General features: G+C 36.5%; 2 protein-coding genes across 3 annotated transcripts; one reads left to right on the forward strand and one right to left on the reverse strand.

Annotated features, from left to right (window-relative positions):
* The first annotated feature begins 7,206 nt into the window (after positions 1 to 7,206).
* LOC129362653 (neuronal acetylcholine receptor subunit non-alpha-2-like) lies at positions 7,207 to 14,520 on the forward strand. Its single transcript, XM_055034321.1, is given in 7 exon segments — positions 7,207 to 7,531; positions 8,658 to 8,815; positions 11,616 to 11,660; positions 11,820 to 11,929; positions 12,512 to 12,960; positions 12,963 to 13,426; positions 13,499 to 14,520. Coding segments are annotated over 7 exon segments (1,458 nt in total). The 5' UTR covers positions 7,207 to 7,467; the 3' UTR covers positions 13,667 to 14,520.
* A 161-nt stretch (positions 14,521 to 14,681) lies between these two features.
* On the reverse strand, positions 14,682 to 17,218 carry LOC129362654 (uncharacterized protein C3orf85-like). 2 transcript variants are annotated; one of them, XM_055034323.1, is made up of 5 exons: positions 17,103 to 17,218; positions 16,957 to 16,992; positions 15,471 to 15,595; positions 15,214 to 15,299; positions 14,686 to 15,005 (listed from the first exon to the last, which is right to left on the reverse strand). In XM_055034323.1, the coding sequence occupies exons 2-5, from the start codon at positions 16,988 to 16,990 to the stop codon at positions 14,927 to 14,929; spliced, it is 324 nt and encodes a 107-aa protein (XP_054890298.1). In that variant the 5' UTR covers positions 16,991 to 16,992; positions 17,103 to 17,218; the 3' UTR covers positions 14,686 to 14,926. The 2 variants fall into 2 exon arrangements, with proteins under 2 accessions (XP_054890297.1, XP_054890298.1); XM_055034322.1 differs by lacking the exons at positions 16,957 to 16,992; positions 17,103 to 17,218 and having other exon boundaries at positions 14,682 to 15,005; positions 15,471 to 16,110.
* Between the last annotated feature and the right edge of the window lie 8,621 nt (positions 17,219 to 25,839).

Raw genomic sequence — 25,839 nt, forward strand, 5'->3', positions numbered from 1 at the left:
GTCACTCATGAGACTAAATGTGGCTGTCAGTTCTACCAGGTACGTACACACGAATGTGTTCAATGTTTAGAGCAGCAACAGCTCAACGTGTCAGTGAAGTAGAGTCACTGTGGCTTTGAGTAGCCCATCTCATGCCTCTGAACAGCTCAACAGTTCAGATTAATCCCGACTTGAGTCAGTGAGCATGCACATATGTGTTCTTGCACATGTGTTAGTTGGGGAGGGGAACAAAAAAGGCTGCACGTGTCTCCGGAAGATGTAAGAGTAGTTGAGACGGTGACAGAGCTAAAGCACGTCAGTTCCTGTGCGTGCCTGGTAGCGTGAGTCTCACTGAAGTCGGATTAAGGGATGGATGGAGGCTGAATATGGAGATGAAGGGGGAGCTGTGGTACAGACACACACAGTAACCAATCTGTCTCAGTCTTCAGCCTGACAGTTACATCATCTTCTGCCTGTGACAGATTGAGGATGTCAATTAAAGATCCACCAGCTTTTCAATCTATATTTGGACTGAAGCTGTCTGATGCGTGGTACACTAACAGGCTCTAGTCACTGCAATGCTTCTCAAACTAATAACATAGAAAGAGAAAAAGTAAACAAGCGGGACATTTCTGTGCTCTTTTATCCCTCTTCTCATAATTAACCCTCCTATTGCTTCAGGACAACTTTTTTACTTTGATTTCAGCAACAGAATGGAAGAAAGACTCAGAAATCAGCAACTTCAAGACAGCTTGGGCCACTTAATCTGAATTTGAAATGGTTTTACTTTCATATTTAAAAAGCAGGCAGATCTTTGATTCATTGTACTTCAAGAGCTTGGTGGCAGTCAGGTCATACCACCCAGAGCTGCATAGCTCTGGGTGGTAAATTCAGGGATTATACATTATTGAGACCATCACATGGATGAATATTTTACATAATTTGTTGCAGCAAACTCTTGACTGTTGGAATCCAGCTCACGGATGGGAGACCTTCCTGGACTGAGGACATTTCCTTACTGAACAGCTTCTTTTTTTTTTTTTTATCTGTCTCTTTCCTCATACTTCTTGCCCTTTACATGAAAGTTTTTTTAAACCTGTGCACATGTTAAAGACACTCGCGGTGGAATCACAGGATGAGACAGGGTCACTGCACCGCAGAGAGGCGGATGGTGAGAACGGCTGCTCTTTTCAGCCACTGGGTGCAGAATGGTACATGCTTGCAGTCAGCGGACCGTGGATAAGCAAAGGAGACTCAGAGCTAAATAATTCATTCCAATGGGAGCCTTCAAAACACATGCACACACAGATAAAGGGTATTCTACTTCTCAAGACTAGCTTCTACTTACACTAGATTACTGTCCACACTTACCCACAGAGAGCAAGTTTCTAATTTTACCCTTGGTTAATATTTATAGATGTGCTGAAGAACCATTGACCTGGAACTATAACAATAGCTTCTTGAATTTCTTGGTCAAGAAATTAATTAAAAGTTTTGGCTTTTATTTTAGCTACATATATTAATCAAGATTTAATTACTAAAAATATAAATTTTATACTATTGGTTTTATTGAACTGGATCCTGATGTAGCCTCATTTTTGCAGTGGATTTCTCTAACCGTTGACTCGAACCTGCATATGTTCACTTTGGTGTTACTAATTATTCATGGGAATTCAGATTAACTTGGAATATCTGTCATGAACCTTTATAAAATCATAGTGTTTGCATAGAAGTTGATTAAATTTGCACTGCCAGTCAGAATAATTGTCCAGCTTAAAAGCAAAGTCAGATAAAAAAGTAAAACTTACTGTAACAGTTTAAGTAAACACAATTGTTCTATTTGGGTACAACTCTGGATTGTGGCTTTTTAAATATCCTGTTCTTAGTTTTCCTTTATTGAGTATATATCTCAACTGTGTATATATCATGATTGTAAATATTCACACAAGGTAAAGATGCATAAAAGAATGTGTGCATTTTCTAATGCAGAGCAACAGAGAAGGCTGCATGGACAAATATACCTATATAAAGTAATTTTCTACATAAAGTATACAAAGTAAATCAAAAGAAATAGTTGTGACTGAAGTTGTTAGGCATTTTATTTTCACAATGTCATATAAAATCCACCTGAAGTGACTTAATGGTGGTAAAATGTTACGGTAAATGTATGTTTGGATCGCATCTACTGAAGCTTTTGTGTATTATTAAAAATCAGTTGGATTTCTCAGCTTTATTGTGAAAAACTGCTTCAGAGGCTCTTTCAGAATGAGGCTTCTCTCTATTTTATCCTTTTTTTTTGCTAGAAGGTGAGAGAGGACGTGTGAGTGCAGAGGCAAGCAGCACTCAAGTCACACTTTCATTAGGAGGAAGCTGTGAAGGATTCAGCAACTCGGACAACAATTGCTGCATCACACACTTTCACCATTTCAGCACCTTAAATGACAGCTGCAGGCACAGAAAAGACCAAAAACCTGAAATGTCACATGTCAAAAAATGTGGAACACCCAAAAACCATGAGAAAATGTTCCAGCAAAACATTTACCTCCATCAACAACAACAAAAGATTTCTTTGGTCAGCCATATAAACAAAATATTTATAGTTATTAAGTTCCACTTTGTGTGATTTAAAAGATTGTAACAGCAAATAATTTGAATTTAAATAAGTTTTAAGTTAAAAGTAATTATTCAAAAAATACTTATATTCAGTAAATTAGAATATGTATCCAAAGAGGCTCAATGTTCAGATTAAAAGTACCTTCAAAATATTTATTTTAGTAAAGTATTATAGATACTTTTAATTACTTCCACATTTCTGTCTTAATGCATTTTTATTGCTCTTAACTGCAAAAACAAAACATTGTTAAAGTGCACACCCAACCATGTTTTCTTTGTTTGGACTTAAAGCTCCAGAACCCGCAGATTTCTGCATCAGTGAAGTACCAAACATACATTCATGGAGAGGCATACATACATTAAGCATGCAGAGATTCAGACATAATTTTGAATATTTTTAATTAATGTCTTTTAAGACTTGAATAAACACACAAACACAGAAAGAGACAATAAATGTACAAACAGTTTGTTTGCAGAAAATAACAAATAAGTCGCTCTCTCCTCTGATCACCAACCAGGGTGTCTAGTTGCAGTCACATCTTCCTCATTTCAGATAATATTTCCTAAATAATTCCTTCAAACCATTTACTCCAATATTTTAAGAATGATGTTATGTGTAAAAGCTTGTTATTCCAGTAGAAATGGACTCAGCAGTATGCCTGTGTGATATGACACAAATGTTACGAGTTCAAATATTCATATATGCAAGTAGAGAAGTAGTATTGTAGGGTTTTGTATGTTGCAGACATGATTGCTGTTCTTCTGAGAGACTGTACTGCTATAATGTCCTATGGGCATTACTTTCCATCAATTATCTTTATTTTTTCAGATCAATCAGATGATATCAGAAGGAAAACCAGTTTGAGGCAGCTGAACTGGGGTGTCATGTTTCAAGTCAATGACAGTCTGTGCTGGTGGAAGAATAGGGAACATTTTCCTGCTAGATTTTTTTGGGTCAGGATTGGAAGATCCCGGTTTAGTACTGAATCTCAGTGATCGTTCAGTGAGTATTTATGAAAATTCTCACTTTCTTACCATTTTGCAGTTCAATATTCATGTGCTCTTGCATTAGTCTGTAATTCTCTGGTACTTGGGCGAATTAAAGTGTAAAATAACTGAGCTGACGCGTTGTTGAGGAATGGGTGATTTTTGGATCAGATTTGAAAAACATCTCCTTAAGCCATCTTATATCTCTTTTGGGAATTTCTCTGGTATAAACGCTTATCTAGGATCATTTTACTGGCACATGTGAAACTACTGACTTAGAGTTTGGCTTTGAAGTATGTGTGAGATTTAAATTTTCTTTGCTCTGCAAACTCCTCTCTCACTTATCAGCAGCTTTTCTTGAAAAGAAAAAAAAAAACTCCTTGAAATAACAAACTGATTAAGATTAAACCCCCAGGCCTGGGAAGACATGGCTGTTTCCTCTTATCAATTAAATGTTTCTGTGAAATCATGCAGCATTTAATTATGGGCGCAACGGAAGCTGAGAAAACAAAAACAGCCCAAAACAGAGGCATAAAAAGGAAACAAGATGCACTGAAAACAGGATTTGATTCCCACATAGCTGTGCAGACGGTATACACTAACTAAAACACCCACACCTATCTGTCCACAGTTAACTAAAAAGGACTGGCAGGTTTGCAGTCAGCGAGAATTTATGTTTTTGAATGATTAGGGACGAAGCAGACGGGACGATCTCTGAGGCAGCCGTCCCCACGGCTCCAAGTGAAGCAGAAAATTGGGATAATTTCATTGTGATAATCAGCCTCCTGTTATCCCTGTCATTCCCACCCAAAGGGAAGGAGAAGCTAGGAGCTCTGGGGAGGAAGAGAGTGAGAAAAAAAAATTGTATTTACATATTTTATTTACAGGAATAACGGAGAAAAACACTAGAAACGAAAAGAAAATGAGTTTTCCATGCCTGGTTATCTACAGAATGCATGTGTTTTAGTGAATCGTATTAGTGAAAGGTCAGCGTTCACCCGCACAAATGTCAGAACAATACTGAGGCACTTTTGTTTTATATGCCCGAGGTTTTCAGTAAATACTGGTGATTTTGTCTAGATATCTTTTTAATGATGCCCAGCTGCAAAATGAGCACACTACTTTCAAACTTCACAGCTCCAGTCTCATGTATGTGGAATTTGGGCTCTCATTAACTGGAGAGTGCGTGTAAATTCGTCCAGCTCTATCAACCTACACCTGCCTAGAAACAGCAAGTGTCAAACAGTAAAGATATCACTTCCCACATTTCTTCATCAGATGTCTTGTTGGCCACACCAACAGTTCAAAAAGCTTTTTCAAAATCTAAGATGAAAAACACAGTTGATAATTTTAATTGATTTGAAACTCTCTTTTTTTCCTCACACACATTGCTTTTTCCATTTCATTACATCACTCACTTCTGTCTGGAGTTTTATGCTCTTTATGCTTTGAGTTTATTAGAGTCGTTTTTGCATAGTTTTTCTTGGTGTGATTTTTATTATTTATTTATTACGTAACCTCTTTACGTTTTCTTTTTAGTGTAGGACCCAAACACAGAATCATTCCAGTTTGTAAATTACTTTCAGAACCAAAGTAACACAAAAAAAAAACACAAAGGTGCTCAAGTGGATTAGAACATAATGATAACATGAGAAAAATCCAGCAAGCAATGGGTAAACGAGACAGTACAGTTTGGAGAGATGATCATTGGAGCAATGAACTGTTGAGTATTAGTAATTAAATGCTCTGCAGATGAAAGAGAGCATAAACTGAAGTACTAATGGAGTAATGGCTAGAAACAATAAAGAAATTATGGGAATGGTGCAAACAATCACAATGGAAATATAACTATACAACAGGAAACGCAGGAATAGAGACATTGTGAAAATAAAACACAGACAAAAAGGAACTTTTACTACCCTATTAGTCTGGTAAACAATCATTATTTATTAAGATTTTCTTTATAAAACATGCTGCTTCTTTTAGTACTCGACGGCAGATTCTTAATCAAAGCTGAACACATAGCTTGATATCATTACAGGTTCTTGCATTTGATTTATTCCGATTTATTCCCTCTACTGTTGCAGCCTCAGAACGATGTCCAGCAAGTCAAAGCAAAGCCAGCCAACTGTAACATTAATCAGACAGGAGTTTGACAAGACCAGTGACAAATGGCACCATAATGGCACTTTAACATCTATGAAATCTAAATAAAATAAAGAAGGCCTAATATTCAACAAAAGACAGTAGGAAGAAAAATGTATTCTGAGAAAGTAAGTCTTGCAGCAAGCTCATTTTCAAATAAAACATCTGAAAAATCTTTTTAGGTCTTGATGACTAGGATCCAACTACATTATTTTTGTGAGAGCAAGACCAGACAGAGGAGAGGTTAACAGAAGGAGCAAGCCAAATTAAAAAGTGGAGAGTACTGGACTGCTAATAGAAATAGAAATAGACTAAACTTTGGTGTGCCTGTTTCTCCAAATGTTGGACAACTAATACAAGGGCTACCTTTTGGAGTACTTAGAAAAAAGGTTGGCCCCTAAGAAAACAAAATATAAGGTTAATAAACCACCACAATAAAAAAACAGAAGGGTAACAACGTTGATCTTTGCTAACAGTGGAGATTCTTGGTTGGAAACCCGAGTGAGCCCCTTCTACACACACACACACCCAAAGACACGCCCACCTATCAGACAAAGAAAAGAGAATAAATTAAAAACAAACTCTAACTTACAAATAAGAATGTCTTGTGCGTGACTGATCTAAATATTTTTATTTTCTGAATTGTTTCTCATTTGAATTGAGAATTGAAATTAACGACTGCATTTCATCTTTCTTATAGTTTCACAAGTAGATGAAGATTTTAAGAATATCCTAATTGTGTATTGAGCAATCATTAGTTCATAACCATCTATCTGACATCTGATGAGTTCAAGTAAATCCATACATGCATTTTCTTTACACCCTTGTCCCCTCAACTGAACTAGAGACAAGTAAAATATATGAAGCCAAAATGGCTTAGAGCACTTAGGAATGCTTGAAACAAACTAAATACACCTTTAATTTAATACCAGATCATAATACAAGTCAGGCTCCAAGTGATGTAGCTGAAGAGATGTAAGATTATCTTGTTTTACAGTACTTTCACTTTGCACACCATACAGGAGTGTTCAGTTTTCAGTTTTCAGTTTGACCCCCAGTCCATAATAGTAAATTGCTGCACAGGCATGTGAACTGATTTCTGCTAAGTTCATAACTTTGTAAATGTTTCTGTCTGAAAAAGCCAAAAGCATTAAGTTGCATGTGTTGTAAACACGTGACTTTTTGTTTTTGCTGAGGTCATCACTGTAACACAGCACATGCAGTCGCTAAAGTTTTCATTTTAAAAAAAAGTCAGAACAAGGCTATAAATATCAATCCTTTACACGCTTTGACTTGTGAACATGTAGAAATCGAACATCGTTTAAAAACCATCTGCTATTTAAAAATAATGTTTTGTTAGATTCTTGTTTGTGTGTGTTTTTTTTAAAGGCTAAAAATATCCTACCCTGTACAGCGCTCCACAAAAGCAAGGAGTCCCTCGGTTTAGAGGACATTTTAAAACTCCACATCTCTGCACCACTCGCCCTCCTCCCTCTTTCCTCCTCCTCCTCCTCGTCCTCCTCCTCCTCCCGATCTAGAAACTTCCCGCTGTGCCGCGTCCTATAACGCAATAAACAGGCACACGCGCAATCGAGCCGGGCCTCTGCCCGCCGGATAGCTGCAGGAGCGCGGTGGTTTTACGCACGCTGCTGATGGGAACCTCTGCGAATCGTTGTCCTCCGCTTACCGGGACATAGTAATAATAGCAACGACAGAGGACCACAAGCGGGACTGGGAAACAGGATGAAGTTGGTGGTCCGCCTCCTCCTGCTTCTCCTGGCGGTGTGTCCTGTGTGCCATGGTGCGGGTGAGGAAACTCTTTATATTTGTGATTGTTTCAGTTTCAGCCAGGTTATTGCCTCATGTAAAAAGAAAATAGTATTTTTCTTTGCGTCGTGGCAAAGATCCTCTGAGAGTGGTGCACTGAAGTTTTCACAATCTCACACGGAAGTGACAATTTTAAAATGAGACATTATGTACAACAAATAACACAGTTTACTTGTAACATCTGTTGTTTTCAAGGCTATCAGAAAGTTGAAAGTGTAACTTTAACCGCATAGGATGCACTGAAATTAATCGTTTTTATTTTAGTTTTTTGCATAAATGGTTCTAAAACTATAATGATGATTATGAAGTAGTTTGGAAGAATACAAAAATGCAACAGAAATAACGGATGCAGCAGAAAAAAGATTTGTTAAAGTTTGCATTGCCCATCTTTACTGCATCCTGCATGTGGTTGGCTTCAAAAGAGCACACTGCACATCAATATGATGACCTCTGTAAAAGTTGTTTGTTCATCAGTTAAACAAGAACACAAGAGTCCTATTTCAGTGTCGGTGCCTCCTGCAACTGCCCTTGAAAGTGCAGCATGTGCTCATGGGAACAAATGCTGCATAGTTTAGACTTCATAGACATTTACCCATAAGTATTATCAGATGACAAAAGTTAGATGTAAGCCGGTGGAAGGTAAAAATGCTCCGTCTTCTCATCAGGATTTCCATTTGCCTCCCTCTGATTTCTCCTGTGTCGGATGTTAGAGCTGTCCAATATCAGTGTTACAGATTCTGTTCCTCCCATTGACCGATATGCTGACTGTCCATTTTCTGGACAGAATTATATTATCCTCATACATTATGCACAGTTCTAAGTGCTTGATATATTCTAACAAACATGTTTACCCGTTATAAAAATTTCTTGAGAAATCATATGTGTAAGCATGTCATTGCAGCTCCGTGTTCTTCACATTTGTGGAGATTTTGTTAAAAGCTCTTTTGTGTCACATTGGGAGCGCATCACGAGGCAAAGCTAATTTGGATTTCTGCAAAGTCTGGACTCAACATGTATCCACCTCTCAAGTTCAGAGGTTTGTAAGACATTGAAAACCCCTTTCTCAAGATGGTTGAAAAAACATATCAATATTTTCTGCGTTTTAGTTTCCTCTGCCAGAAAGTTTGTCTCCTTGGCGGAGATGGAGGACGCTCTGCTTAGGAACCTTTTCCAGGGATATGAGCGGTCGGTCAGGCCCATCCAGCGGGCCAACGATACCATCAAAGTTCGCTTTGGACTCAAGATCTCTCAGCTGGTTGATGTGGTGAGATGACTCCAATGATATGAACACATTATTTGGTTGTATCCTCTTACATTTAAGTAGCTCATTAATTTTTATCTCAGTCTAATCTAAAGTGGGAAAAAGGAACGTTTCTCACACACTGGACGTTTTCCAAATTAATCTTCATGAATGTGAAATAGAGAAAAAAACATTGGTTCATGTCCAATACTGGCTTAAAAATGACCTGTATTGAACATTATCTAACTCCAATTCTTTAATTTAATTTCATGGAATAAATATGATAATTTAACACAGGAAGGTAGTTTTAATTGAAGCAAAAATAGTCACACAAGCATCAAATCAACTTGTTAATGAATATAAAATTTTCTTTAATGATTGAAAGTTACTTTATGTAAGTTGGGGTTTTCACAAAATAGCAAAATTAATATTTCTGAAGTATGTATCAAACTCCATATCTGCAAAGTCCTCTTAAAGGCCTAATCTGGCATCTTAAATTATAAGTCTCAACTAAGTTATTTTTCAACCTTTGCAAGACAAACACTAAATACAAAGCCAGCATTTAATCTGTTCTTTCTACGACAAACTTAGCAGCATTCTAGTTATCTAACATATTAAAAAATACTGTAAAACCAAGCTTATTTTACAAGTGGTATGTTGCTAATAGTCTGTGTTGTGTAAATTATTAATTTGGTTAATTGGACATGATAACAGTTTAAGTCAATATGTTTGGATATTTTAGCTAACTTTAGTAATTAATAATTTGAATAAATAAATTTTTGATTGTGTTACAACAATAGATCATCAAACTTAGACATTTATGGAAAACTGGGGAGACCTGCAGAAATAACTTTCACTTAACGCAACAGAAATCTGGACAGTAAACTCTGTCCTCCATATGTTTCAAAAATCTTTGAGGCTAAAACGAATCCTCAAGCTGCTGTCACGCTTGAGGACAATATGGTGACCACTAAGTTTTTTCATGTCATTGTACTATTGATCAATTTCAATACTCATTAGGGTTGAATAGTACATGTGTATTGGGATGAGTATTGTGTGGATTTAGTATTCGTTTTCTTTATACTTACTTTTTTTTGTCATGCCACATTTTTATATTGAAGGATCAATATTCCAGAAATTAAATGTCTCTATTCCCCGAGTGTCCCCAAGTGGTCAAGTTATTATTTGAGGAATGTAACAGACAGTAAAATTTTCCTATGATGCCAGATTTTCCCACACTACTGAAACAAACTGCAGACACAGAATATTACTTGTAATGGAAAAAATGTAAAGTGATCTTAATTCAAGCAAACATGGCGCAAACATGGCCGTAGTTTGGTGTTAATGCAGCTGCACTTCTGTCTTACCATCAAAGTCAAGTTAAATTAAAACATGAAAATGTTGTTTTCAAAGTGTTTTCAAATTATTATAAGTACTTTTAAAAAGAATGCTAACCACTGCTGGGCTGTAAATCTTACAACCCAGCAGTGCAACATTACTGAAGCAAGGAGAAAATTACTCATTTTAAATAACAGAAATACTTACCTTAAGGACACTCCTCTTTATCAAGAAAATGAATTAAAGGATAAATGAAAACAGTAATTAAAATCTTTGACCTTTAATTTCAACAATAACTCTATCCAAGGCGCTGAATTCAAACAGATCATTGAAGCGCTATATGCTTTTAAAATAAATATTACTTACTGTGGTGTTCTTTAAATATTTTAGCATCTGTCTGTGATAGGTTGAGATGATTTAGGTGTTTCAAAAAAAAAAAAGAAACTGGGAATGCTGATGGAGGAAGCACTCTTCTTTGCTTAAAATATTTATCTAAATCGTTTTAAATAAAGCGTACTATTCTTGGTCTTTGCACTGGAAACAACTATGAGTGAATAAAACCTCTCCAGGCTGTTCTGCTGCTGAACCAGGCTTGGAGCGAGAAATGGCAGGAGAGCCAACAGTAAACACAGCAGCTTTGCTTCACCGTTCATGTCCCCAGAGTCTCCCTGGGCTGCTGCATGGCCCAGTATTAGATTATGGTTCACATCTGGTCTGTGTGATCACCAAAAGATCCAACCCACTTTGACAGCTGAGGCTTGGACTGGATGATATGCTGCAGGTTTGGATACATATCCTTCAAATGCAACACTTATCCCTCCACAGCCTTTCTCCTTCATCTGCCTTTGCAATGTGAAAACAGTTTCCTGATGTCCTTTGTTTACTATTTCCACTGGGTTGGTTTGGTCCACAGCTAATATACTGTAGTTAATTAGGTTCTTTTCCAGAAAGGAAGTGATTTATTTTATGCAACAAAAATAGTTGAACTGGGAACAACAACAAAGTACATAAGTATGTAGAAAAAAATTGTAGCTAGATCAATTAACTAAATATGCACAAATACCCAACACAAATCTATATCCTGAAAGGATATTAAGTTTTATACAAGTCCTTATGACAGTTTTACTATATTAATTCAAAATCCATTATGTTATTTAGATTTATTAAAAATAATATTAGATGTGCATATTAAATTAGACTAATTTTCCAAACTGCAGATCTCCTATATTTTCTTCAGAGCTGTAAAATATTATAAATAATTTCGCCCATCATCTGAATGTGTCACATAAATTAAATAAAATAATCTCTTGTAGCGTTACTTAACTGTTGCTTTTGCTAATTGCAGTTGAAATATCTGGGCTTTTTACATGTTGTGTCTTATTCCACTAGCCCTCTCTTCCTTTGCCTTTCATTTCATTTTTATTGTTTTTATGGTGAATAGACATTTAGATTTTTTGCTTGTTTTTTTTTTCTTTTGATATTTCAGGATGAGAAAAACCAGCTTATGACAACAAACGTTTGGTTGACTCAGGTAAGCCCTGCTGATTTCATCACTGTGAACCCTTGTCTTTTGCAGAAAGTAATTAATTTACCCACCATTTCCCCTCCTGAAATAAACAATCAGTTAACAGAGTTGTCATGTTCTACAACGTTCCTAGAGTCATGATGTATTTTGTGTCTATCTTGACAGGAGTGGATTGATTACAAGCTGCGATGGAGTCCAGATAAATATGGTGGAATCACCTCCATCCGAGTTCCCTCAGAAAATATCTGGCTCCCAGACATTGTCCTATATGAGAAGTATGACGTACAGACATCCCTCACAACATCTCACTGTTCCCTCCATTTGTGCCATCCTGCCTTTAGCCTTCAGCCCCACCTGGTGGTAACTGAATGATACAGCACGTTTACGCAAGCATCAGCAAGTCATATTGTAATTGATTAGTGAAGATGAAAGCCAAATATGGCGCAGAGGATTTGTATAAAAGTAATGCAATAAAAATAAAATCTCATTCCTTCTTATTATTAAGCTTTACCACCACTGCAGCACAGATATCTGCTCCAAGAAGTTAATGAAACTTTTAGTATAAACCTCCTTTGAGTTTAATTCTTGGATTCCATATCAGTATGGAAAGAACACTAAAAATATTTATATGATGCATATTTTATTTCAAATTCACAAACACTTAATGGCACAGAGTGAAACTCATTGTTGAACAGCATGCCATGATTGCATTCAGTTTTCACTTCTCTATTTTAATTTATTACACTGTCGAAAAATGCAATATGATGGAGGTTTAACCACTAACATAACTAAAACATCGTACTGTGATTTTGTTGGAAAAACAAACCATTCCTGATTTTGGCTTTACGTTTCTTCAGCGCTGATGGACGCTTTGAGGGCTCTCTGATGACCAAAGCTATCGTAAAGCACAATGGTGCCATCACCTGGACGCCACCCGCCAGCTACAAGTCTGCCTGCACCATGGACGTCACTTTTTTCCCCTTTGACCGGCAGAACTGCTCCATGAAGTTCGGGTCTTGGACCTATGATGGCAACATGGTGGACCTGGTCCTGATGGACAACCATGTTGATCGGAAAGACTTCTTCGACAATGGGGAGTGGGAGATTCTCAGTGCTACTGGAGCCAAAGGAAACAGGAAGGATGGCTTGTATTCCTACCCATTCATCACCTACTCCTTCATCCTGAAGAGATTGCCGTTGTTCTACACACTCTTTCTCATCATTCCCTGTTTGGGTTTGTCCTTTCTTACTGTCCTTGTGTTTTACCTTCCCTCGGATGAAGGAGAGAAGCTGTCGCTCTCCACCTCCGTCTAGTGTCCCTCACTGTGTTCCTTTTAGTCATAGAGGAGATCATCCCCTCCTCGTCCAAGGTAATCCCTCTCATCGGAGAATATTTGCTCTTCATCATGATCTTCGTCACCCTTTCGATTATCGTCACTGTCTTCGTCATCAATGTACACCACCGCTCCTCAGCCACCTATCACCCAATGTCGCCATGGGTTCGCAGTCTTTTCCTGCAGAAACTGCCCAAACTGCTTTGCATGCGAGGACACACAGACCGGTACCACTACCCGGAACTGGCTCCAGAAAGTCCTGAACTGAAGCCTCGCTCTGGAAGTCGGAGGGGAGGTTGGAAGACGAGCAGCGGAGCATGTGGACAGGCAGCTTCTGATGGGAAGGAAGAAGAAGCCTGGGCCACCATGTTGGAGAAAGCCGTCTACTCGGTGCGGTACATCAGCAGACACATCCGTAAAGAGCACTTCATTCGCGAGGTGCGTATAGGTGTCACTAATTTCACTCTATTGCTTTTCCTGTACTTCATGTCTTATTTTTGTTTATCACAGGTGGTTCAAGATTGGAAGTTTGTTGCCCAGGTGTTAGACCGAATCTTCCTCTGGGCTTTTCTAACTGTCTCAATTCTGGGCACCATCCTCATCTTCACTCCAGCATTGCAGATGTTCCTGAAAATTCCTCCTCCAACTCCAACCGAGGAGCCGCCTCTACACCAGTAAACATCACCATTTCTTTCTCCAGCAGCTTTACTCCAGAATTTATAAAAAGTTACAGCTGAGGAGGAAGAAAAACCCATCAAAGACTATTAAGTCCTCTGACCACATTTGTATATTGTTATATGTATGCTTCAAGTGCACAAAACAACATTTTACAAAGGTTGAGGGAGATTTTTTTTCTTTTGAGTGCAGTTTAGTGCATTTATTTCTTCACAAATTGTAGGTGACATATGCTCACACTTTACGATTCAATGATATTTAATAAACTGGAATCCAGAGAGCAAAACAGAAAAAAAGATATGCATATAGAGTAAAAGCTGGATTTATGCATTTAAATCACTTGCTCAAATCATTTCTGTTTGGATGTTTGTTTTTCTACGTTTACAACCTGCATAACATCTCTTTATCAAGTTGAAACCAGCCAATTAAGATTCCCAGATAATCTAATTCTTAAAGTATCAAAACTCTTGTTTTAACTGTTATTTATGTTCTCTAAAAGTAAGCTAATTTAGAATATAAGTAAGGTTCCCGCAGAGTTCTGTTTTGACTTGCTGCATAATACATTTCACTACAAGTTTTAAATAAGCTGAGTCTTTAGCTGCTGTACTTCATGACATTTTTGGCCCTTTTTCTATTTGATAGATTTGTATCTAATTTGTTTTCAATAAATCGTCAAAGCCTATAAACATAGGTGCTGCAACAAAGAAATCAGAGATGATAATTGGCAACTCCTGAAGAAAATAAATTTTTGTTGCTGATATCGCCACCCAGTGGTAAATCCGAACACAACATACAAATGTTTCCTAAGACAAATTAAACAGGTAAACCAAAATTTAAACACAAGAGCAATGTAAAAAAGAAAGACTACATTTAAGACTTTATTTAAAGAAAACAATAAAAAGATTACTCTGTATTGACATGTGTAATAAAGACATTTTTTTTTAATTCTAATGCCATTTTCATTGCAGTTTTTTGTGTATTTAATTTGTAATTTTTTTTAGAACACTATGGAAAATAAATAAATAAGGACAGGCTTGTTTGCTCGCAAAGTTTTATTAGATGAAAAATAAAATTCATTTTAGATATTTTGGCCACATTTCAGTAAAATGTTGTAAAACTAATTTCCTGTTTAAAAATGTTAAAAAGTATATCTTCAACAAACTAAACTGTAAAGCACTCTCTGCACTATGATCTATAGTAGGATCAAAATCCTTTAAAAAGTTGTGATTATGTGTCCACATCATAAAGTCCCTCTATGGTTGTCTATCTGTGTCGGCCCGTCTGGCTGTCCAGGTGAGCTTGTGCGTTTCGCAGCATCTCCATTAACTGCCTGGTATTTTCACTGCAACACACCCAGATTAGAGAAAGAAAATTAATTAATTTAAAGAATCGTTTAAAATAGGTTGTCACTCTGACTTTATTATGAGCTGCAAATTGAAACAGCTGATCTAAATAAAATATTCTTAGATGATGCTTAAAACTACCAACAAAAACTCGTGAACTTCATTCATTGTTTTCCATAAAAATGTAGCAGAGATGTTTTGACTCACTCTGCCACAGCGGGGTCAAACATCAGGTGGCTCATGTCCATGTAGTATTGAGCTCCGTCTCGAATCGCCGTCCAGTGTTCGTTGGCCTAAAGACCAAAGACATTCAAGTTTGTTTGTACTGCATGTGTAAAAACAACTGTGGCCAAATTGCTGTACTTACAAGTAGAAGTACAGTTTTAATGTCTGTAGTAATTGAGCAGGAGACGTTTGGAGTTGCTTTGACTGAATTTTGTACCATCGACTCTGCAGAGTGTTACCTGTTCCTGGATGGTGAAACCCCACATGTTCTGGGAGTGGTGTGGATCCCAGTATCCCACCTGTCTCTTCAACCTGATGAACTTCTTAGCTGCTTCTTCATTAATAAACGGAGCAGCGAACACCCCTGAAAGCAAAAGCAGATTACTGCTCTTGAAATAAAAGAGGGTGAACATATTGCCAATAAAAAGCAGTAAATGACTAGAAATATGTTTGATTTTCTTTGACGTATCTGTTCGTAACATTAAACAAATCAAAGTTGTTCTGCACCAAGCACTAAAGTAGGTTTCCTAGAGAATGCAAAGATTATAAAATGTGTGTTGATCTCAATTTCAATGTGTAACTAGAATTTTAAGCAGCAGATAAACAAAAAGTAATGTAGAAATTTGTAGTGGAATCAGAACAATACATGGATTCAAAATAATATTTCACAAATAAAAATGGAAAAAAATCAAAAATAAAAGAGTGGCTTGCATTTGTTGTCATCTCCTTTCCTTTAATGTCCCTCAGTAAAATCAAGTAAAGTAGAAGAAGTCACCATCTGTGGCAATATTTGATATGGACAATATGGTCAGCTGCCAATGCAGCATTAGGAAAGGGAGTAAGCGAGAAACAGATTAAAACATATTGCTGGCAGTTGTGCCTTGTTGTTTTAATGCATGAGCAGACAATGGGGAGTATTGCTTTATGGTTTAACAAATTGCTTTAAGGCAACGCTCCCAGCTGCTGAGAACAGGACGAGTAACCTTAATGCTTTAAGGCGCCGCAGCTACAAATTATGTTGACGCAGAATTGAATTTTTGCATTTTAATTGTTGGGGGCGAAAGAAAGGGCACACGAAACGCATGATTCACGATAAGTGACCTAATTAATTAAAACTGTCCATCCTTATAACTTTCAGTAAAACCCAGCTGTTGATTAAAAGCGCTTGACATTGATAAGATAATTTTAGTCAACAAATAGAACTTAGGATAAAGTTTTGGGCAAATTTAAAGCAGGGTTGGTTATGAAACAACTTCTCAATCTTTCTTTATGTGCAAAGCCAGCAGCTGCAAATGAAGCAAAAAGTGGATCCACATAGTGTTATGCTTTTCATAATTATTTGTTAAAACTAAATTTGAAACCCATGTATTGAATTTCTTCCACTTTATAAGATTGTGCTACTGAAGTTTGGTCAACCATACACAATAAATTCCAATAAAATCTCTGCGTGCTGCTGCCAGTCATCGCCAGGATTCTCTCGCAAAAGAGATTTCTAATCGCAATGGAAGTTTCCTGGTGAAACAGAAAAAAAAATAAATGTGGCTGAATATAATTTGCAAACGCTAAAGGTGCAGAAATACTAAATGTTGCATGAATCTAAAGTCTTTCAGAGCTGAATTGCTCAATAACAGTTTGAGTGTGTTAAAATGAAGTTTGAGCTCTAAAGCTCAAGCTCTATGCAACTTTATTACATAAAATCAACAAAGAAAAAAAAAAATCCCTTACCGCTTAAAATCGACAGCAGGATCACATACTTCATGACTAATAAATACGAAATACAAATCACAGCAGAACAAAAATAAACAAAATTTCACAAATATTTCTGACTTTCCAAACAAACAGTCTAGAACGTGGCAGAGAGGGAGTTTTACCTGCAGGCTGAGTATGAAGCTGGCAGCTGACTGTCTGCTCTCTGAGCTAAGAGTTTCTCAGCATGTGGGAGGAAACAAGAGTTTCTGTCACTAATTTTTAGCAGGAATGAGAGAGGAATGAAAGGACTCAAGCATCAGGTACAGTTTCTCACCCAAAGTCAGCACTCATATCTTGCCAGAGTTTGCTCAGGCCTTGCAGGCAGAGACACAAATAAACACTTTGGAGCCGTACGGGAACAAGTCAGGCTGTGAGATTCAGCAGAAAGGTGTTGCTGGCAAACTCACATTTTCAGCACTTTCCACTTTTTACAAAAGGATCCCATTAATCAAGTGTTTTTTTAAATATTTTTTTATTTTGCATTTGTGCAAAAAATCTGCTCTGCTCACAGCTCACAAATATGTGCATGTACATCACAGTGTATTTGGTTAGTTTCTCCAAAAACAGCAGTCAACATTTTCAACCTTGTGAAACTTGCTTTTATGAACTGCTACTCAGTGTTGAACCAAAGGCGTAAATTGCAGGGGATTTAGGGGTCTGGACTGAGAACTTATTTGTTCTCAGCCATCCAGAACGTGGCAAAAGAAAAAAAAAGACTTGAAAATAAAGCAACTTAACAAGTTCTAATTTAAAAAGGCCACAGCTTGTATTGGGAACCATTTCAATAAATCAATGTTTATGAGAAATTTTATTAAGAGGAGTTACTCATTAAAGCTTTCATATTTAGAACCTTACATTTTTGTAAAGGCATAGCAGAGATTAGATCAGTCAGGCTGAACAAAACTCTTATCTAAGCAACATTTGAATTTTAGTTTTACTTCACTGAATGCTGCTTACTGAGAATAAAATATGTTTGATGTGCATTACAAGTCATTTTTGACTTACATTTCAATGCAACCTCATTGACACCCCCAAAATTACTCTTAAGAAATTTTCCTGTTCATGGTCCCCCCCATAATGAGATGGTGTTGAACAGAAGTTCATTCATGCTGGTCTCTTGTGTGCACTTCCCTCATGTCTCCACTAGTTGGGGTAATTGTCAAGCTTAACATGACGGTAACAACCTCTTTGCAGGAATTTGGTCAGTTTCATCTGGAGAGATAAAAGTGAAACCACGGGATGGAGTAAAACACACCTGACTTCTCTTAACTCAGATTTATCAAAGTAGAGCCATGACAATATTATGTTTTGGATACATTATCAGCGAAAATGTTGTGTAAGTCTGAAAAAGTGGTTCAGTTTTTGTTTACCACTTGCCCCCAAATCTCATTTCTAACTCATTTAATCTCCGTATAGTTGGTCATAATGCTTTAATTTTAACATTGCTGTTGCAAATTTGCTTCAATCACCATCCAGGATTTTTTTGTGGATTTTTAGTTAAAGCTAAAACGTCTGAACCTTTGGGTGAATATGAATATTTCTTTTATTTCAAGGTACATTTACGGTAAATTATATATATATATATATATATATATATATATATATATATTTTTTTTTTTTTTTTTTTTTTTTACTGTGTTTGTCCATTTCAGATGTTACAGCCTGAGCAGGGGCTGGCCCAACCTTCCATTATTAATCTTGTTCCTGTTTCTCTGTTCATATTGGCCTGCTCCATAATGATACGGTCGAATGAAGTGCAGGTGCCAATTTGCTATAAAAATTTAAGACGCTCAGGATTGATGTCTGAGCCTAAAAAAATGCAAAACAATAAAATTCACCAGAAGAACCTGGAACTGGTGGCTGATACTGTTTTTTGTTCACCTGTTTGACCATTTTGCTACACTAAATCACAGTATGTTTATGATTGTAATATGCTGCTAAACTGCACAATGTAGGCTTAACACATGAAGGGGGAATGTAAAAGTTGTGTTCAAATCAAAGACCAAGACTTAAGATAAATATCTTAAGTCTCAGGAGATCTTAGCAATACATCTTGTTGAGCTAAAGCTCCAAAGACTTTAAAGAACGAGCCAAAGATTTCATGTGAATCATTTGCATCATGTTATATTTGCAGCATTTTGAAATTACTGTTGCAGCTGCATAAACACAGCTATAGGAAAACTGAAGAGACTGTTAGAGTTAATTCACACTTGTAACAGAGGACAGAGCAAAACTGAATATTAAATCAAGCTAAATAGGAACTTAAGCAAGACTAACTGTGCATATAATGACCTGGGGTGGTGTAAGATTTACAAGAGTTGTTCTTTGAAGATTACCAATTCTTTTAATCCACCCACACAGTCACTAAACTCTCAGATCTCTTTCTGCAGATCTGCTTGTGTTTTCCAAACTGTCTGACTGTGTCACTTTCCCCACCTGTAATGGCATCGCTGACCTTTTCCACAGTTAATTTTAAAGTATGTGTGAGAGATTTGACCTTTCACTGACATTCCATTAAAAAAAACAGAGTCAGTACCTGCACAGACTAACAAATTTGCAGACTTGCAGTGAGAGGACACAGGAGACGCCGTCCCTGGAAGACCAATGTGCCAATCTCAGGCTTTTGGGTAACATCATTGTTGTGATGAGGCATCGTTTCCAGGAAGATGGAACCAGTGCCATAATGAATAGGATGAAATCTACTTTGTACAGATATTAACTGGATGAAAGGGTTTAAAAATACAAAAGCATTACAACCTCTATTGTTTGCATGTAAAAAAAGATTTACACATCTGATGTAAAATAACAAACATTTCTCAATTTATAAATTAAATAAATGAATGTGTCTGAAGATTTCCTTAATAATAATCAATGTTTTCCTGTTACTCAATTATAAATATGATGTGACACATAAGAACTATTAGCCACACTTTAAAATAGGACGGAAAATGAAAAAAGGACTAAAGTGAGAAAGGTGCATGTTGATCTTCAAAATCAGTGCCCAACTCAGACTTTTTATAAACAGATTATTTTTGGGCTTCTGTAAATATTTATCAGAGTGACGAATAACTCATTAGCCTGGTAATGTGACAGAACATATTTCAATGTAAATATTGTGAATATTAAAAAAAATTAATACATAACTAACTAGACTAAATTAAATAACTTTTTTTCTCATTTGGTTAGACCAGTTTGCCAAAGTTAACCCATAAGGTTGCACTAATTTGATGTGGCTGCAGTAGGAAGGAGAACTACATCACTTGTGAAATCTTCACTTGGATTTGATGGTAGTAAAGCCATTTTCTGCTTTTTGTTTGTTTGTTTGTTTTGTTTTTTCCACTTTACTGCCAAAAAAATGTCAAATATGTACATGTTTCAGGAAATGTTACATGCAAACAGAGAAATGCACAAACACACACTGGTGTCTTTCACACACCAAAGGTAGCAACTCAAACTAGAACTCAAACTCTTCTGACCTCATTCTATCAAACACCTGCACACATATGCATCCTGCTGGGACGGGTGTATTTTTTTAAAACAAATATTTAATTTAGAAACATGGAGAGATATGATTGGGTCTTTGATAATATGCAGAAAGCTTAAAATAGTTACTCTGTCATCTATTTTTCCGAGGTAAAAATAGAACAAACATATAGGGTAACCTCTGCTGTTTGCTTTTACAGCACTTCTTGCACACATTCTCACAGTAACATGATGAACACATACATCTGTCAATCATTGCAACTACGTGTTTTTTATGGTTTGAAAAACAACATACAAAAAGAAGAACATTAACTGAAAACTTTACTTATAAGGGGCATCAAGAGTGAGTTTTCTTTATTTATCTTTTAATAATCCTGCCTTTGACCTGCTTTACTGCAACAAAATGAATAAGCTGGTCATCTAAAACTTGGAGGACCAAGATGCATCATTACATTCAGACAGTATAAACAGTGTATCACTTTTTCAACATAGCTTATTCCAAATTGTTCTAAATTTGTCTTTCCACAAAAATTCTACAAATATCTCATCACAGCAATGGGTAAATTGGTTTTTGAAATATTTACAAATTTATTAAAAATGGAAGCCAAGAAATCACATTTGTGGAAGTCTTCACAGCCTTTGCAATGAAGCTCAGTATTGATCTGTTGCCAAAAATGAACCTTGATATGTTTTGACACCTTAAATGGATTCCACTTGTGGTTAATTCTGTTGATTGGACTTGATTTGGAAAGACACTCAACTATTTATATATGGTCCCACGATTGACAATGCAGGTCAAAGGTCAAACACAAAGCATGAAATCAAAGGAATCATCTGTAGACGTCTGAGACAAATCTGAGGAACATGTTTACTGCTTGGAAAGGTAAAACTGTCTGAATATGGGTGCGCTAAGCTTGGGGCATCTTATTCAAAAAGACCTGATTTTGTAATTGTTGCCATAGTTGGATCAACATGTTACAAAGCAAAGGCTCTGATTAGTTATTAGTTCTCTGATTAGAAAACCAAGAAATTGTGATTTCTTGGTTCTCTAATTTCAATGCATTTTGTCAAAAATATTTTTTTTACATTGTCAAAATGAGGTGTTCATATGTAGATTTATAAAGAATGATATTAATTTATGACAATTTTCAACCAAAATCTTTGGAAAAAGTGAAGCGCTGTGAATTCTTTCCGGATGCACTGCAACTCTCAACGCATTTATTTTGATCAATCTTTCCTCTTCCTCTTCACAATTACACACTACACTGACATATGAGGTGAAACTTTGACATTACATACAGCAGTTATGATGTGACAAAATGTGAAATGTTTAAAGGAAAGTGGGTAAATACTTTTATAAGGCACTGTATACAGGATGTTCATATCATAAGTGGATCAGAAGATTTCTCGAGCATTTTACTGCTGACAAGATTTATTTTAATTTATAAAAATAAAAACTGACAAACTGCCCATAAAACTTTCCACCTGTGCTCACACAAACAAGTGAGAAAATCTCTCTGATGCAGTTCTTGGTGCTATTATTCTTTTTAATTACCATGTGCTTTAAACAAGCAGTGAGACCATAGAGCCTCATCAGTTATGAGTTTGCTTTGGGGCCAAACAAACATTGCAGAGGGTGAGATGTATTTATTCTTCATCTGGCTTTGAGTAGAAATACTTTTTTAACACAAAGGATTTGTTTCTCACTCCTTCCTCTGCGAATAAAGTCACACACAGAGCAGGCAAGGAGGAAAGACTTCCAGTGACTCTAAAATTAGCTGCAGTAATGCATGTATCCAGAGTCACTGCAGAGAACCTCGCATGGTTTTGTATATGTAACTGATAACATGGTTAAAGAAATGCATCAGTGCAAATGTTTTAAAAAGAAATGTAGCTTTTTAAAATGTTTATTTGATATGCATGATCTCTCTCAGCCAGTAAATATTTACATAGCAACCTTTAAAGGAAAATCACAAAGTATGGAAATACAAATGAAATACAAATAAAATATAAATAAACTTTGAAATACAAAAAACAGAAAAGAACGAGTTCAAATCTAAAATAAAAGTGGTCGGAGGAACTGGCAGCAGTCTCTTGCGACCAACGCTGTTAAGTTCTTGACATTATGCAAACGTGTTTGATAAGATTTGATCTTGATCTCCTTTCACTTGATCATTCCAAAATGTCCTTGCTGACCTTCAGATGTAAAAACAGCTTGTTTTTTCAGGACATTGTGTCTTAAAAGAAGTAGTGACAGGCAGGGACTCAAAAACACATTGTGCCCTTAGAAAAAAAAAAGGCTTAAGCCAAATTTTGACAGCAAAGAGAAAATAAAAGTAATAAGATATGTCAATGCAATTAAATAGAAAGAGTAAGATGTTTTTTTTTTATTCCTTTGAAGTTTTACAACATGGTAATCCAATTTTTTGCAGCAATACCTTGCAGGTAGGTCTCTTGTTTAATTCATGAGTAGGTTATAAAGAACGTTCAGTGTTGACTTTGCATGCAGTAGTTATGTCTGCATATTCTTTTCCTCTATTTACTATGACTTAGTCACACAGCCCAAAAATGTTGATTGCTTAGTTATGTAGAAACAGAGACAGATGTGGTTTGGGACTGAATATAGGACTTGTGTAATGACAACATGTGGGGCCAAATACTCTGGGCTCCTTAGGTAGCTGTTTACTTTTTGACTCATAACATTAGATGACTAAATAATGCACAAGAGACCAAGATGCAAACACCTCACAGCTGCTACTTTAGCCTCCAAACGTCTCTGTCTTTGCATTCAAAACAGTGGTAGGTATAACAACTCCTTTTGGATTTTTTTTTTTTTTTTTTTTAAGTCAACAGATGTTTTTGAGAATATGAAGATGATTACAGGCTGAGCTCACTATGGGTCTGGAGTGAAATTATGTATAAACTGCAGTTAGTTTAACAGATGTCTTATGATACAGTTTCCTCAATCATAAATAAGTCAGGTAAGACAAAATACATGGATACGAATGAATTAGATATCACAGACTCAACACATCATTTTAGTTAAAAATCCCTTTTCTGCTCGGAAGAGTGACAACGTGGAGACAGACAGTCAGAACATTTGGAAGAACATTTGGAAGAACAGTCAGTATTCTTGCTCCCTGCCTGTGGGGCCCTATTTTCATCTGAAATTATTTATGGACTGGAAAAAATGGGTCACTCGATTATGAGCCAGCTTGGCACAAAAAGGAGACAAGTACAACAAAAATACAGTTGATGAACCTCATTGTAACACCCGGAAGTGGGAAACTGCAAAGCGACACATGGCACGTTTATAGAAAAACAGTCGACAGCTGTGCGACAAGCAGGGTCGGCTGGCGATAGCTGCTTGCTTTATGAACTGGAGACTCTAATTCTGCCCATTACACAGAACTTATGGAGAATGGAGTTCTCTCTCTTTCTCTCTCTCTCCTTTTTTCTCTTTTCTGTTATTTTATAATACGAATCAACAGGAGCTATTTTTTTAAATGAACTGTCAAAATAATCTTTAACACTCTTAGTCCATTCAGCTTTTTCGATTAAATAAATAACAATAAATGTAGCTATTTTAAGTAAGTGTTTTATTCTGCATGTGGTGCCAATATAATTATAGCACGATTCTGCAGTAAAGCCATTCAGTGCTGCAGCACTCTTACCTCACCGTAATAAACTCATTACATACTATCTGTTTACCAACACGCTACGTGTTCATGAAATGGTCCTTTGCTGTTTTAATTGGGCTTATTTCAGACTGTGTTGAACATATGCAGTTACTATGTAAAATATGTTTGTTTGCATTGCAGAATGGAGGTTGTTTTGATTAATTAACAAGCACAATGAAGCCAATTAGTGAAGAAACAAACCGCAGAGAGCTGCACAATCTGTTCTCTCCTGGTTCCAGGCTGCTGAGCACCACCAGTTAAAGGTTTGCAGCACCAACCTGATTTCAACTCTGACCTTTTCACTCAACACACTTTGATTTGTTTTTGACAGGAAACTTATTATTTGATTTGTTTTCTAATAGAAATAAAAAAATATATATATATATACATACCACATTTTTCAGTCAAAACAAAACACATGCAAGATATTAATTAATGTGACTAAAATTTACTACTTTGTTTAAGAGGGAAAAAGCAAATAAATAGAGTGGAAATGCGATGGACACCTTTTAGTTGAAATATTTCACAATTTAAACAAACCTTGGTGGAGAACAAGTAAAATAAAAGAATACAGCAGGAAATATTTAGACTATATAAAATGTCCATACACCTGTCCGTCTGTCCATCCATCCATCGTCTTGAGCTTGTTTGAGATAGAAAATCAGATTTAAAAGTTCTGGATGGCAAACCAGACATTTCTTTCCATCAATGCTCACTCCAGCAAGTCCTGAGTCTCCAGAGTCTCCACTTGGCGGAAAACCTTCATAAGAAGACACCTGGGAGCTTTATGACCAGAAACTGCTACATCTAAACTTTTTTTTTATGAGAAAGTGTAGTGAATAAAGTTTGAGTTCAATCAGCCTATTTCATCCACAACTGAGCCTAAGTTCTTCTGCTCATGTTAATTTCATATAAACATAGGAGGAATAAGACATGAATACAGACATATTGGCTCAACTCCTTCAACCCAACACAGTAACGCTGCAGGCAAGGCCTCTTATTTTCTGTCTATCCATTTGCTGCTCCATCAGTAATAGAAATCCTTCATCTTTGTAGAGGCTTGAGAGACATAAGCTCAACCTTATATGAACTGATTCTCAACCAGGGGCTCCTCAGTTGCTGACTTCTCCAATGCGAGCTGAATTTTATATATTTAATAGACCAACAGAACCACATCATCTATAAAAAAAATATGAGTTTCCCAAAAAGACACCACCCTCTTCACTACTTCTTCTTAGGATCCACCATAAACAATATCAGTGAAAAGCTGCAGCCATTGCATGCAGAGTTCCAACGTCCACTGAGAACAACTTTGACAAATATTTTACATTTTAAAGCTACTATTTTATGACAAACAAGGGTTTTTACTGTTCCTTCATTAAATTTAATGTGCAGATAAAACACTTGACTCTCTTTGTTGGAGTGTCATTGTGTTCTGGACAGAATGTGACAAGTTCCAGTCTTTCCTCAGACTTCTCTGTAAGTTGTCAATGTTGTCAAGACTTTTTGATGCTCTGCAGGTGAATAATTTATTCTGTTGCACATGTAAATATTCTCTGAGTATGAGGTTGTGTACTTGTTTCTAGTGAGCTTCTTTATTACCTTGACAATATAGACCTTGAGAAGGAACTGCAAGGAAACATTGGGAAGCTCTCTTCAACGGGAACTACAAAGAAAATCCATATGTTTGAGGCCA

Source organism: Poeciliopsis prolifica, unplaced genomic scaffold, assembly GCF_027474105.1.
Source record: "Poeciliopsis prolifica strain line A6 unplaced genomic scaffold, Auburn_PproV2 SCAFFOLD009, whole genome shotgun sequence".
In the NCBI taxonomy this organism is placed as follows: domain Eukaryota; kingdom Metazoa; phylum Chordata; class Actinopteri; order Cyprinodontiformes; family Poeciliidae; genus Poeciliopsis; species Poeciliopsis prolifica.

Excerpts from the sequence above, each read along its gene's own strand:
- LOC129362654 (XM_055034322.1), bottom strand. The coding sequence starts at position 15,713 with ATGTTACGAACAGATACGTCAAAGAAAATCAAACATATTTCTAGTCAT. Across the intron at positions 15,300-15,470 it reads GTTTCACCATCCAGGAACAG|GCCAACGAACACTGGACGGC; the intron begins GTAACACTCTGC and ends TTTGGTCTTTAG. Across the intron at positions 15,006-15,213 it reads TTTGACCCCGCTGTGGCAGA|TGAAAATACCAGGCAGTTAA; the intron begins GTGAGTCAAAAC and ends GGTGTGTTGCAG.